Genomic DNA, 13538 nt, shown 5'->3' on the forward strand with positions numbered 1-13538 from the left:
GATGTTGACCAAAAACTCACGTACGTTAAAAAATGTGTGACGTCAAGTGGACGGTGTCCTCCAAGGGCCACTGCGCGTTTGCGTATCCGCCCCCATCTGCTCTGTTCTGCTCTGTGCTCTCCCTCTCTCCCTCTCTCTCTTTCACACACACACGTCGGTCACGGAGAACGAGATGAGAATGAGATGAGAACAGTCATGGAGGAGCTGAGCGCGGTGGGAGAGCAGGTCTTTGATGCCGAGTGTATCCTCAACAAACGCATAAAGAAGGTAACAAACATCCACACAAACACACACATTCAGCGCGCGTGAATCGTGATCCTCAACGCGTGTTTGATTTCCACAGGGAAAACTGGAGTATCTGGTCAAGTGGAGAGGATGGTCGTCCAAGTAAGTGAGAACTGCTACAAATACTGGCTTTTTTATGTGTGTGAGAGTGTATATGTTGACTATATATGCTTCATATGGACTAGTACTTTGCTAATGCAGCGCTATTTTACTCACGGTGCCAGTAAACATCCTTGAATGTGGATCGCGAGAAAGGGGGGAGAGAGAGAGAAACAATGAAAACAACAACAACAGCGTGTTGCGCGTTTAATTTGGCGTCCACGCGTGATTTCGTGCACTGTATCACACCGCATCAGGTCGGCTCGCCTTTGCCTCGTTTTGCTGCATTTCTCTTTGTCTTTCAAGTTACTTTTTGTTTGTTTGCCTTCGGCTTGTTTTGGGTTCGTGTGTCTTATCGCGGTTGTTAAAAATAAAATCGAAAGAAACAGAACAATTTAGTGTGCTGGTTTATTTTCGTTTTCAGTGATAAACCTCATGTATTGAGTTTCGAGAGTCGGTCAGTTGTTATGAATCAGTCGTTACATTGTCTCAGTTTTGTAACGCATTCTGTTACTTTGCAACAATTTGTGCTTTTGTAACGACAACGGTTTGATCTCGCGCCGCTCAGCGCGTGGTTTGTTTCGAGTTTTTTCTTCTTCTTTAAAAACTCCAGCTGCCCCCCAACCCCCCTAATGCCCCCACTGTTGCTCTCTGTTACATTGTCGCCCCCTTTTTGCCCCGTCTATGGGCACTTGAGCTGTCAATCACACGAGCCACACCTCCCGCGCGCGCTTCCATCTGCTTCATTGATTATTTACAACTCCCATCTATTTTATAATCTTTATTATTATTTGATCAAGCAGGGTCATAAACTGACCACAACTGAGGGGCAAAATGCCACTGAAAGTTTCTAAAATACTGTAGATGTTTGAGGAGAGGTGAATTCTCGTTGTTTTGATGTATTTCGCAGTATATTTTATAAAATACTCTTTGTTTTTGTGATGTGCACTTACAAATTGTGTTGTACTTATCTTAACACTTTGCTGGTCTGTCATGATTGATTTACATGTTCACGCTATTCTTAAAGAAAGAAAAAAGTTTTCTTATTCCTTCATCGAAGTGTAATAACTTCTCCACCTCTGAAACAACTTTTCTTTGTGACTGAATGTCTCCAGGCTCTCTTATTATTCAACCACCTGTTACTTAAATACACTTTTCACCATCCAAACAACTCCTGATGGGAAAAAATCAAGCCTTGTCCTGCATTGTTTTCTCATTGGAAGTAGTGGTAGTAGTTATGGAAGTAAAACGAATGCCGTTGATTGAGTAATGGTGGGTTAAGCGCGTCTATTTTTTTGTGTGTTAAATCAAATCCAGACGGTCCAGACTCTTTGAAGTGCCCTTTAAAGTAAACTCTCATCTTATCTTCTTTCTCTCTGCTATATAATGCCAACGTGTCTAACTAAAGCCCAGTTTTACGCCACATCCCTTCTGTTTACATTTACAGTAGTAGATGCAAAATTGGTACCCAAATGGTATTCAAGGGTTGCTACACAAATAGCTTGTTTTGCATGCTTGGTTATGTTGCTTTAATCGAAGTGTGTGACATGTTGTAATTTATATAACAAAAAAAAGTTTTGGCAATGCTTTATTATACATGCATTTTATGTGCATATGATTCATATTAATTGGAAGACTGTGAAATATGTGTACGTCTAAAACTTAATTGGTAACACTTTACAATAAGTTTCATGAGTTAAGTTAACCGTAGTTAATTGATTAACAAACAATGAGCAATACATTTGTTACAGTAACATTTGTTAATATTAGTTAATTGGTTACACTTTACAATAAGGTTCATTAGTTAACATTAGTTAACATTAATTAACAAATAATGAACTGCACTTATACAGCATTTATTCATCTTTGTTAATGTTAATTTCAACATTTACTAATACTTTATTAAAATCTTGTTAACAGTAGTTAATGCACTGTGAACTAACATGAACTAACAATGAACAGCTTTATTCATATTAACTAACATTAACAAAGATTAATAAATACTGTAACAAATGTATTGCTCATTGTTAGTTCATGTTAGTTAATACATTAACTAATGTTTAATAAATGAACCTTATTATAAAGTGTTACCAGTTAATTTAATACAAATATAGCTATTCATTGTTTTTTCATGTTAGTGCACAACTGATGTTAACAAATACAACCTTTGATTTTAATAATGCATTAGTAAATGATGAAATTAATATTAACTAAGATTAATAAATGCTGAAGAAGTATTGTTCATGTTGTAGTTAAGTAATGTTAACAAATGAACCATATTGTAAAGTGTTACCACTTAATTAGTCACACCGCAGGATTGAGATTAAAATGGTGTGAAACATAAAATAAATAAGTTGTGGAACTTTAGATATACACTTTACCTTGTACATAACCATCTTTTTTTATGTTATATGCATGTTATATGTCATCTACTCGCATGCTTAAGATCCCAGTGTCTGTGTTTCAGGCATAACAGTTGGGAACCTCAGGAAAACCTTCTTGACCCGAGACTATTGGCAGCGTTTAACAAGAGGTAAGAGGTTTCTCCCATTGGACGAGCAGGCCTGTGTGTGAGAGAGACGCCCCCTTTTCTCCATGTGCAAACAATATGGGCTGCAACGCTTGGGAGGGTGTAAATGGGGCTCCATTCACAGGCCATTCAGGGGCTGCAGACGTGTCCAGGCTCACGAGGGCCTCTGCAGACTGACTGAAAATCAAACATCGTTAACATTTTTAGCAGTTAACGTTTTCAGCACAACTAGTTTGCTCTGTCAGCATTTTGGTTTCACAGTTTATGAAGAATCCGTGTGAATACCTCGGATTGCACGAGAAACATAACCACATGTTGACACTAACTTTCTACTGTTAAGTTAAAACTATATTTTTTTTCTACAATTTTTGAAGGATATTTGTTGAAATATGTCTCGTGTCTATCCTTAATGTTTTTTCTCCTGTCTTATCGTTTGCCACGGAAAAAACATAAGTCTGATCACTTAAAATAACATTTGAGGTATCATTCATGTCTGGCACAAACAATGATTTTTTTAGTTGAAAACACCACTTTTTGCTAACGCATCCACCAAAAACAAAGACAAAAGAAATGTGATGTTTTTTTGCCCAAACTAGAACGACAGCGGCTTCTGACAGGAAGTAAGGAAGAGAACAGGAAGTGAGGACGAGAAAATGTTCATTCATAAAAACAGGAAATGAATTTCACAATCGGCCCACTGTTTTTGTTTTGCCGTTCTTGATATGCTAAGACAGTTTGTTAAAATAATATCTAAAAAAAATAATCTTGTACAATATACAGTAGTCAACATTTGAAGTGGATCAAAACCTTTCATCAAAGTAATACATGAATTTTGAACAATACCCGTTCTTGTCTTAGGACAACTTTGATCAACTTTTTTGATCCTCTTCAAATGTTGACTACTGTATATAAACTTGTGTAATGGCTGTAATGGTCATGTATAATACAATTTAATGATAGCAAAGGCCGTAGGATAAACACAATTTAATTGAACATAAATATTGCTAATTTGTAAGTTTTTTACAAGTCTTTTATCCATTCTTAGGGAGCAGGAGCGGGAGCTCTTGATCAGTAAAAAGGGGAAACGGCCCCGTGGACGACCCAGAAAAATATTGGTGAGTTTGTAAAAAAAAAATGCCCCAGATCTACTGAAAAAAAAAAAAACTCAATTTGTGCAATACATTTTGTTCTCATCGTTTTCTATATGTTCCTTTCTCAGGAAACCATTCCAGTGCTCTCCAAATCAAGCAGCTCGTCCTCATCATCCTCGTCTTCTGGTTCATCATCATCTTCCTCGTCTTCTTCCTCTTCTTCAGACGACGACGACGATGAAGATGATACAGACAGGAATCCGAAGCCGAGTCCTCGTCCACGAGAGCATCACCCGGTCCCGCAGAAGAAAGCCCAGATCGTGGTGGCCAAGCCGGAGCCGCCGAAGAAGAAGCGAGGGAGGAAAGCGTTGCCTCCGGAGCTGAAGGCGCTGCGTCAGGCCAAAGGTCCTCGGAAGATCCTCAAGCCCTTTTCCAGAGACTTGGACCTCCGAGGGAGCATAAAGAAACCGCTCATGCCCGCAAGCTTCACCTACACCGGGTTGAACCGAGCCTCCGGAAGGGAGCCGATGACACTGCAAAACAGAGGTGTTTTTACCCAGAAGAGTTCTTTGAGTTCCCTCGGACGCTCTGTCGGGTCGGCCTCCACGCCTCCTTCACTAAGTCGGCCGGCACAAACAAAATCCTCTTCGGATTTCAAGCTCTCGGTCTCGGATATGGGCAGCGGAGTCGATCCCAAAATGCCTACGTGCAAATCTCCAGGAGTGGCTGCGTTGAATGTGCACAGCAGCAATGGACAAACCTGTCCACAACTCTCTCCAAATGTGCTGAGAAAACAGGAGGCGCTGGACCAGACTCTTCTTCAAAGATCAGCAGGATCTCTCCAGAAATCTCCATCGAGCTCCTTTTCGTCACTCAAAACGCCCTCCAGCCTTCAAGCGCTCAATCTACAGAGCGTCGACAAAACGGCGCAGGGTAACGGGACCGACAGTGCCTACTTGAAGGGTTCCCCTAATCCGGGCAGGAAAAGTTCTGGGTTTAACACAAGACACGAGCTGAGTCCTGCGCCGAACGCCCCTAGTAAGTTCACGACCAACCAACAAGTCCTAAAGAGTCCGCAACGGGAGAAATCCAAAGCGGACGATTTGGCCGAGAGGCTCGGGAAGAAGAATCAGGGTCGAGCGGATAAGATTCTGGCTCAGACTCCGGCGACCGAGGGTCGAGATTCCCAACCGGTGCAAGACAGAGCCTTGTCTAAAGATGCCGGGAAACAAAGCAAGACTCTGAGCGAGTTGAGCACCGGAGAAGAGGGAAGCAGCTCGGATTCTGAACACGATTCCTCGTTTCCGAGGGACAACCGGGACCTGGCCATCTCGGTGCAGGCGGGTCAGGACTGGAGGCCGACGAGGAGCCTGATAGAGCACGTGTTTGTCACCGACGTCACTGCAAACCTGGTCACTGTGACGGTGAAGGAGTCGCCCACCAGCGTTGGGTTTTTTAACATCCGTAACTATTGAATGTCGTCAACTGAAACTGGAGCTACTCTGGGGATAATCGGGAGAAGCTTCGAAAGAATCAGCTTTTTTTTGGTGCTTCTCAATCTTCAATGGATTTTACTTGTTTTAACTGTTTTAGTTGGTCAGTTTCTTGGAGTTAGACCAACGCCTGAAGACCAGCTCAATCAGAGACATGTATAGTCTCAACTAATTTGAATCAAACATAAATATATGTTACTGAACAAATGACCGTTCGTCTTGGTTTCCTCAGCAGGGATGGTTTCTTGTTCCCTTGATGTTGATTCTGAGTACTGTATTAGTAAAGAAGAAAATCAGAACAAATGTATCCAAAGTGTTTTAAAGCCAGATCACATCTTTTAAGGTGCCTGTTTATAAAGCTGTCCTCTTTCTGCCTGATAACAGTTATAACTGAGGGTTTATTTTTCCTTCTAGAATGAATGTGGGCATTTTTTTTTATACTACACAACAGTTCTGTTTATTTATTATTATTTCTTACAGGTTTTTGTTGGTAGGTGACACGCTGAAACACACAGTAAAGATTCTTTTTATACAAAATTCATCATTGTCTGTTCTGAATCAAACCTAGAGCCTAGAGCATGAATGTGTAGGCTATATACATGTGAAACTCGAAAAACTTGAATATGGTGCAAAAAAAGTAATTTTTGAAAAAAAAAAGTTTTTTTCCAGTAATTCAACTTAAAAGGTGAAACTAATGTATTACATAGACTCATTACATGCAAAGTGAGATATTTTAAGCCTTTATTTGTTATCATTTTGATGATTATGGCTTACAGCTTATGAAAACCTTTTCACAATATTCTAATTTTGAGTTTGGGGTTTTCATAAGCTGTACGCCATAATCATCAAAATTATAACAAATAAAGGCTTGAAATATCTCACTTAGCATGTAATGAGTCTATATATAATACATTAGTTTCACCTTTTAAGTTGAATTACTGAAATAAATACACTTTTGCACCATATTCTAATTTTTCGAGTTTTACCTGTATATTCAGGGGTTGTAAGAATGATATTGACCCTGTAGTCCTGATTTCCTTTAAAGAAAAGAGGCAAAAATGGCAAGAGCAAAAGTTTGGTGACGATAAGATTTTTCAAAATGTTTTTGAAAGAAGTCTTTTCTGCTCACCAAGGCTGTTTATTTGATCAAAGATGCTGTAAAAACAGAGTTTATCGGCTCCAACCCTAATTAAACACACCTGATCCAGCTAATCAAGATCTTCAGGATTAGTTACTACACCCCTGACTGTACCACATATTTTATATTACAATGATTTAAAGGTCCTGTTCTTCGTGATCCCATTTTTTTTTACTTTAGCTAGTGTGTAATGTTGCTGTTAGAGCATAAATAATACCTGTAAAATCATAAAGCTCAAAGTTCAATGCCAAGCGAGATATTTGATTTAACAGAAGTCCCCTTTCAAAGCCTACAGCGAACGGCCGGTTTGGACTACATCTCTACTTCCTGCTTTAATGACGTCACTAGAACAGTTTTTTGACTAACCTCTGCACACAGGAATACACAAAAAAGGGGGCGTGGTCTTGTTGCGCTCCTACGGAGAAGAGGAAGAGTTGCGTTTTTGTAGAGTGTGTTTGTCGCCATGACGTCGAAACGTTGTTATTTTCATCCCGGAGTCAAATCACCTTTGTTTGGCCATGTTTACAGTAACACTGAGCGCATGCATCTCCACTATGGTAAGAGGCGTGACCTTTCCGGGCAACGTGCGCTAAGCTGCTGTCCAATCACAACACAGGAACCGCTGGCACAATCATAACTCGTTACGTATTTCTGAAGGAGGGACTTCATAGAACAAGGAAGTCATCAGCTCGTTTTTAGGACAGTGAAAACAGCGGTATACAGATAAGTACATTTTGTGAAAAATACAGTTTTTTTTACACGCGAAAAATGAACACATGCTATATTGCACACTGTAAACACAATCAAAGCTTCAAAAACACAGGAAAAACGGGACCTTTAAGTCAGAATGCAAAAATGACTTGGTCTTTTTTGACACATTCTTCAGTTCAAATATCCAAATATCCTAAAGACAAGATGAATGTAACTAACACAGTCTCACCCCAAAACGTCACATACTGACGGGTCTTGACCATACGGCAACATACGACGAAAAGGGTACCCTTTAACGTCCATGTGTGACGATTCGGGTATGGTTGGGTTTAGGTATGAGTTAGGGTACCGCTAGGAGGCGCTGCTGGTGCGCTTATGTCTGCGTCTCATATTGACGTTATAGGGGAACCCTTTTCGCCGTATGTTGACGTATGGTCAAGACCCGTCAGTATATAACGTTTTGGGGTGAGACCGGGCTGATGTAACACTGCGCAAGATCTTCAGACTTGTTTTAGGTTGTCTTTAATACAAGTATATTGTGCTTATTTTTAACTTGTTTATACTTAAAACAACTGAAAAGACCAACCAGTGCAGTAAGACTAAATAAACTGAAGACGCAATTTAAAACAAGCCTTAATATCGTATGCAGAGTTGCTTCTCTAGTGTCTTGTTTCAAGAATTTTTAGTTATTTGAATTTAGAGAATTAGATTCGGAGTACACTCTTAAAAAATGCTGGGTTGTTTCAACCCAATTTTGGGTCAAATATGGACAAACCCAGCCGTTGGGTTACATTTTTACATTACATTTTTAACCCCAATGTTTGGGTTTGTCCATATTTGACCCAAAATTAGGCTGAAATAACCCAGCATTTTTTAGAGTGTATGATTTTTTCTTCTTCTAAAAGTGTATCTGCAGCTCACATGTTTAGTGTTTGCTGTCTGTCTCTTGTCTGATGTCCTCCGCAGTCCTGCACATCTGAGAGGCTGTTTAATTACGCTGGTTTAGAAGTTTTGAGAAGCCCTTTAATTTTCCCAGAATTCCAAGAGGCGGCTTCCTGAAAACAGACTCTACTGTGGTCTGTCTGGGCGGCACAGCCTTCCCTTAACCTCACACGGGCTTCAGCTTCACTGCTCCGGTGACTTCACCTGCTTAGGTTGTTCAGTTAAGTCAACTTTGTGTCAAACATTTCTTCTAAAATTCCTGAGGAAAATACAATTAGTCATCAATCATCACTATTAGTCACTGGTCATCATCCAGTACGAATATAGAGCTGTGAAATCAATGTGGAGAACAGCTCATATTGAGATCTCTGATAAATTATTGCAAATAGGAGAACATTTTGAGACATTAACTGTGTTTACATTACAGATTTGCGCAAAACTATAAAATATATTTTCTAAATGTCGATAAAAAACTATTGCGAAATGACGGCGTTTCTATTAACCAATGTTATGTGACTAAAGTCATTCCAAAAATGATGGCAAGGATGTTGGTAAGTTTACATATATTTCAGTCACAGCACAAGCCATTATTTTACCCGAAGGAGACGTAGGTGTGTGTCCCCAGCATTAATGGCAAGGAAAGACCTTGGGAGTGGCTCGTATGAGGCGTTTCTCCCTCATATCTGCTTCAAGGTCTTGATAAATTGTGGCAAATCTTTGTTGTTTAGAATCCAGTATTCCAGTGATACTTTTGTCATCTATGAGTTTAATAAAGAACTCAGTCTCGTCTTCTGTCCAAACATAACGCGCCGCCTTTAAAGAATGATCGACTTTTACTTACGTCATGACCTGTAAGGCCGTGTGTCCACCAAAGCAAATAGCCCGGCGTTTTCAGCAGAGCGCCTAGCGTTTTCAGCTGGCTAAAAACGCTAGGCACTCTGCTGAAAACGGCGAGCTGTGTGCGCTTGAGAGCGTTTTGGCAGCGCAGTTTTTTTTTGCTTCTTTGTTGCTATGATACAGAATATCCGTTGGTCGGTCTGGTATTAGTCCCGCCCCTCCTCCACTGTGATTGGACGGTTGGGTAAAAAGTGACTTTTCCCCAAAGTTGAACATTCTTCAACTCTTGACGACCTGTAAAAAACGGCGAACGTTCAACGCTTCAGCGTGAAAAAGACGCTCAGCGCCTCGTTACTCTCATGGCGTTTTAAAAACGCGGCGCTCCCATTGAAAACAATTGAAAAAACACGCCAGCCACGTGAAAAAAATGCTTTGGTGGACACGACCTAAATGCGAAAAAAAAAAAATCTGTTCCCATTGCAGTTTTGTAAAATATTTTCTTTTACAAATTGCCTGAAAAACCACCTCATGTGAGCGTAAAAACTTTTTTGCGATATATGGGAGTTTTTGCTAAATTTATGTGTTTCCATTGGCCGTATTTTCAATTCGCAGCAGACTTTAAATTGCTAAGAGAAAAAACGGAGATAGTAAAGAGATCTTGTAAGAAAAATATCCATATTAAAAATGTTATCAACTAAAATCACTAGCTTCCGGTAGACGGCCGCACTTTTCGATTTATGGCGAAAGACTAACCCTTAAACTTGACGCACAACGTAATGATGAACGCGGAAGCGCAGAGGATAGAGAAAAACACCAGTTTCTCAAAACAAAGAGAAATGTGGGAGGAGCTTGAGTTTGTAGCCTAGCCCTGTTTGTTTGAACCGCTAAAGATGTCTAAAGCTTACGCTACTCCTACATCATACGTGCGTCACAAGTTACTCTAGTGGCGTAAGTCAACTTGCATAGGCCGTCTGCCAGAAGCTAGTTATTTAAGTCGATAAAGTTTTAAATATGTATATTTTTCTTACACAAACTCATCGCTTCACTTCACAAGGCCTTTATTACCCCCCACGGCTGTGTCGAGGACTTTTATCATGGATGGATGCACTTTTATGGACTTCCAAAGACATACACCCATTCACTCCCATTATAAAGCTTGGAAGAGCCAGGACATTTTTAAAATATAGCTCAGATTGTGTTCGTCTGAAAGAAGAAAGTCATATACACCTATGACTTCAGGGTGAGTAAATCATGGGCTAATTTTCATTTTGGGGTGACCTATCCCTTTAAGATCTCTAATAAATGATTGCAAATCTGAGCACATTGTTGAGACACATGTGAGATTAGTTTTTTTCCTCAAGAGAAACATCTAAAAAGCAGAAAACTTTAAAACGAGTCGCACTGCTAAGAGAAAAAATGTTTTCTCTGGGTTGGCATGAGACCAAAAATACATATTTCAGCGTGATTTTCAATGTTGTTGACATGACAAATTAGTGCTGACAACTGACAGTGTAAAGGAGCAGTTTTCACCCATGTTTTGTGAGCAGCTCGACATGTTAGCAGTTTGAGCGCCGGCATGTCGCCGCTGGGCCGCTGCTATCAGCGCCGGCTCATTCCTGAGCGGAGTGAGATAATCAGAGACGAGCAGAAGGAATGAGATAAGAGGACACACATGTGCTGAGGTTGCTGCAGTGTTTCTCCAGCAGGTACATCAGAGCTGGCTTATGTAAGCTGCCAAACACTGCTGGGCGGGAGGGATCGGATTACAGCCTGAGCTCCTGATGCTCAATGCTACTCTGTGTTCCTGTGGGCAACAGTCAAACATGTGTAACCTAGGGTTCACTGCTAAACTCAAGGCCGATTCAATGGCCTAAACACACTTGTGTGTATAATACTGTGAAAAATGCTAATAACTCGGTCTGATTCCATCCCATAATCAAAAGAAAGAAATAAGAAATTCTATTTATTAAAGAAAGTGCCTATTTTTTTGTAGGCTACTGCAAAATTATTTCCCTCAAAATTCTTATTGATTAAATATATATTTTAGTCACAAATAAATAGGACATATATGATATAAAATAGTGTTATGTGTGTGTATATATATATATATATATATATATATATATATATATATATATATATATATATATATATATATATATGTGTGTGTGTGTGTGTGTGTGTATTATATGTAAAATTATGAGGGGCTGTACAAGCCAAAATCCATTCTTATACTCTCACACACACATTCTCCTTTCACATACATACATTTCTTCTCTCTCTCTCTCTCACACACACACACACACACACACACACACACACACACACACACACACACACACACACACACACACACACACACACACACACACACACACACTCTCCTAGAGTAGAAATGTATGTGTGTGAGAGTAAAAATGTATGTGTGTGAAAGAAGTGTGTGTGAGAGTAGAAATGTATGTATGTGAAAGGAGAATGTATGTGTGTGACAGTAGAAGTGTGTGTGAGAGTAGAAATGTATGAATGTGAAGGAAAATGTATGTGTGACAGTAGAAGAATGGATTTTGGGATTATATTTTCTGTTTTCATTTTAGTTAAAGGGGTGATATAATGCCCTTTTCACAAGATGTAAAATAAGTCTCTGATGTCCCCAGAGTGTGTATGTGAAGTTTTAGCTCAAAATACATATTTGTATATAGCACGATTTTTGTGCCTGTCCCTTTAAATGCAAATGAGCTGCTGCTCCCGGCACAGAGGGCGGAGCTTCAACAGCTCGTGTCCATTTTACCTCACACTAACCTGGTCCTACCAGACTCTCGTACATTTCATTTGTACAGAGAGTCTGGCCTCTCTCCGTTGACGAGCGTTAACTTCCTTGAAGGCTCTGTTAACTCTGTTGAAGTTTAAAACTATTGGATCTCCACAGAGCCACTCAGGATCTGCCATAACCAATCGCTAACGTTTGGTCGTGACGAAACTACAACACAAATTAGCGCACGACCTCAACGTCATCGGTCTCAGCCACTCCCACTGTTCGCTGATTGGACCGGTGAAAAATTGACCGGAGAAAATGAAAAAAAGAATATTGAGCGGAAGTACGTAGGAGGGCGGAGCCAGGATTACAGGACTCACACACACACACACTAGTGATGCGCGGGTCGTCTCATAACCCGCGGACCCCGGTCGGGTTGGGGCGGGTAAAGAAATTGTCACTTTATTTGCGGGGCGGGTCATTAAAAACAAAATAAAAAAATGTCAGCCTATATGAAATATTTGGGAATATATATTTTCATATTCTATTAGGTTATTTGATAAGTTTACAATATGAAGATCGCAGCAACGTATATTGCGTGATGTGCACTTCACTTTCAGGCTGTAATAAAGGCTGTTTTCATTTCCATTACAACGCATGTCTATTTTATGGTCGCGGGTGCGGTGTGGGGCGGGTTGTAAAAATAGATACAGTGGTGCGGGGCGGGCTGGGGCGGGCCAAATAATTTCATAAATGCGGACCCGCGGGTTGGAAAAAAAGCCGACCCGCGCATCACTAACACACACACGCACTAGAAATTTCAAAAACTTTTAGCCTTTTATGTTCAAACCAAAGTCAGAAAGATGGAGAGACTCAAGAAGAAGTGACAACATGTAGACAACATTTCTGAATGGTTGGTTGATAAATAGCTTATGTGTAGTTATCTTCTAGTCATTGATTAGCATATTCTGTCATGATAATCTATAAATCGCGTTCCCGAGGGCGGGGTTTATGTAAATTTTAGGGTTGGTGATGTCACTAACCCGGGAGGAATGTTGTGTAGTTCTGCCAGCCGTTTGTAGTCCTTAAAAATCAATTTCTAAAAGCAAATATCTCCCTTTGTTTTGAACTTTGAGCATCGTAACTTTGCAGATGTTGTTTATGCTCAAACAGCAACATTACACACTAACTAAAGTTAGAAAAGTGAAATCATAATCAACCACCCCTTTAAAGGTGTATTAGTTTCCTCCTAACAGAGATGTAAGGCTCATCGTGTGAGTATGAAGCAGGCGGGACACACAAGCTGATCAAGTCCATCAACATTATTTTGTCAAGAATCTTTCAGGAAGAGCTTTCTGTATGTTGTTCAGCATGTACAATCCTTAAGGCATGTCTTTAACATTAATAATCAGAGTGCAGTCATCTGTAAAGTCTCAGGTGTTAAACAATAGTTGTGGAAAGGGTGGAGACGAGGGAAACTAACAATTATCTCTCTCACACACACACACACACACACACACACACACACACACACACGCACGCCTAAACACACCAGCAGCAAATGTGTGTGAGGTCTGAGTGACCGTGAGTACCAAAAACGCAACAGAAAGTAAACAATCGACGCTTGTGTTTGTGTAGCAGAGGAGAAGTCAATAAATCT

At 40.2% G+C, this 13538-nt stretch overlaps 1 protein-coding gene across 1 annotated transcript; it reads left to right on the forward strand.

Moving 5' to 3' along the window:
- The first annotated feature begins 24 nt into the window (after positions 1-24).
- cbx2 (chromobox homolog 2 (Drosophila Pc class)) lies at positions 25-6198 on the forward strand. Its single transcript, XM_079613759.1, has 5 exons — positions 25-267; positions 344-387; positions 2852-2917; positions 3960-4029; positions 4134-6198. The coding sequence occupies exons 1-5, from the start codon at positions 184-186 to the stop codon at positions 5478-5480; spliced, it is 1611 nt and encodes a 536-aa protein (XP_079469885.1). The 5' UTR covers positions 25-183; the 3' UTR covers positions 5481-6198.
- Positions 6199-13538: the final 7340 nt, after the last annotated feature.

Source organism: Phoxinus phoxinus (genome assembly GCF_949152265.1).
Source record: "Phoxinus phoxinus genome assembly, chromosome: 1".
NCBI classification, from domain to species: Eukaryota; Metazoa; Chordata; class Actinopteri; order Cypriniformes; family Leuciscidae; genus Phoxinus; species Phoxinus phoxinus.

Excerpts from the sequence above, each read along its gene's own strand:
- cbx2 (XM_079613759.1), top strand. The coding sequence starts at position 184 with ATGAGAACAGTCATGGAGGAGCTGAGCGCGGTGGGAGAGCAGGTCTTT. Across the intron at positions 268-343 it reads TCAACAAACGCATAAAGAAG|GGAAAACTGGAGTATCTGGT; the intron begins GTAACAAACATC and ends TGATTTCCACAG. Across the intron at positions 4,030-4,133 it reads GACGACCCAGAAAAATATTG|GAAACCATTCCAGTGCTCTC; the intron begins GTGAGTTTGTAA and ends TTCCTTTCTCAG.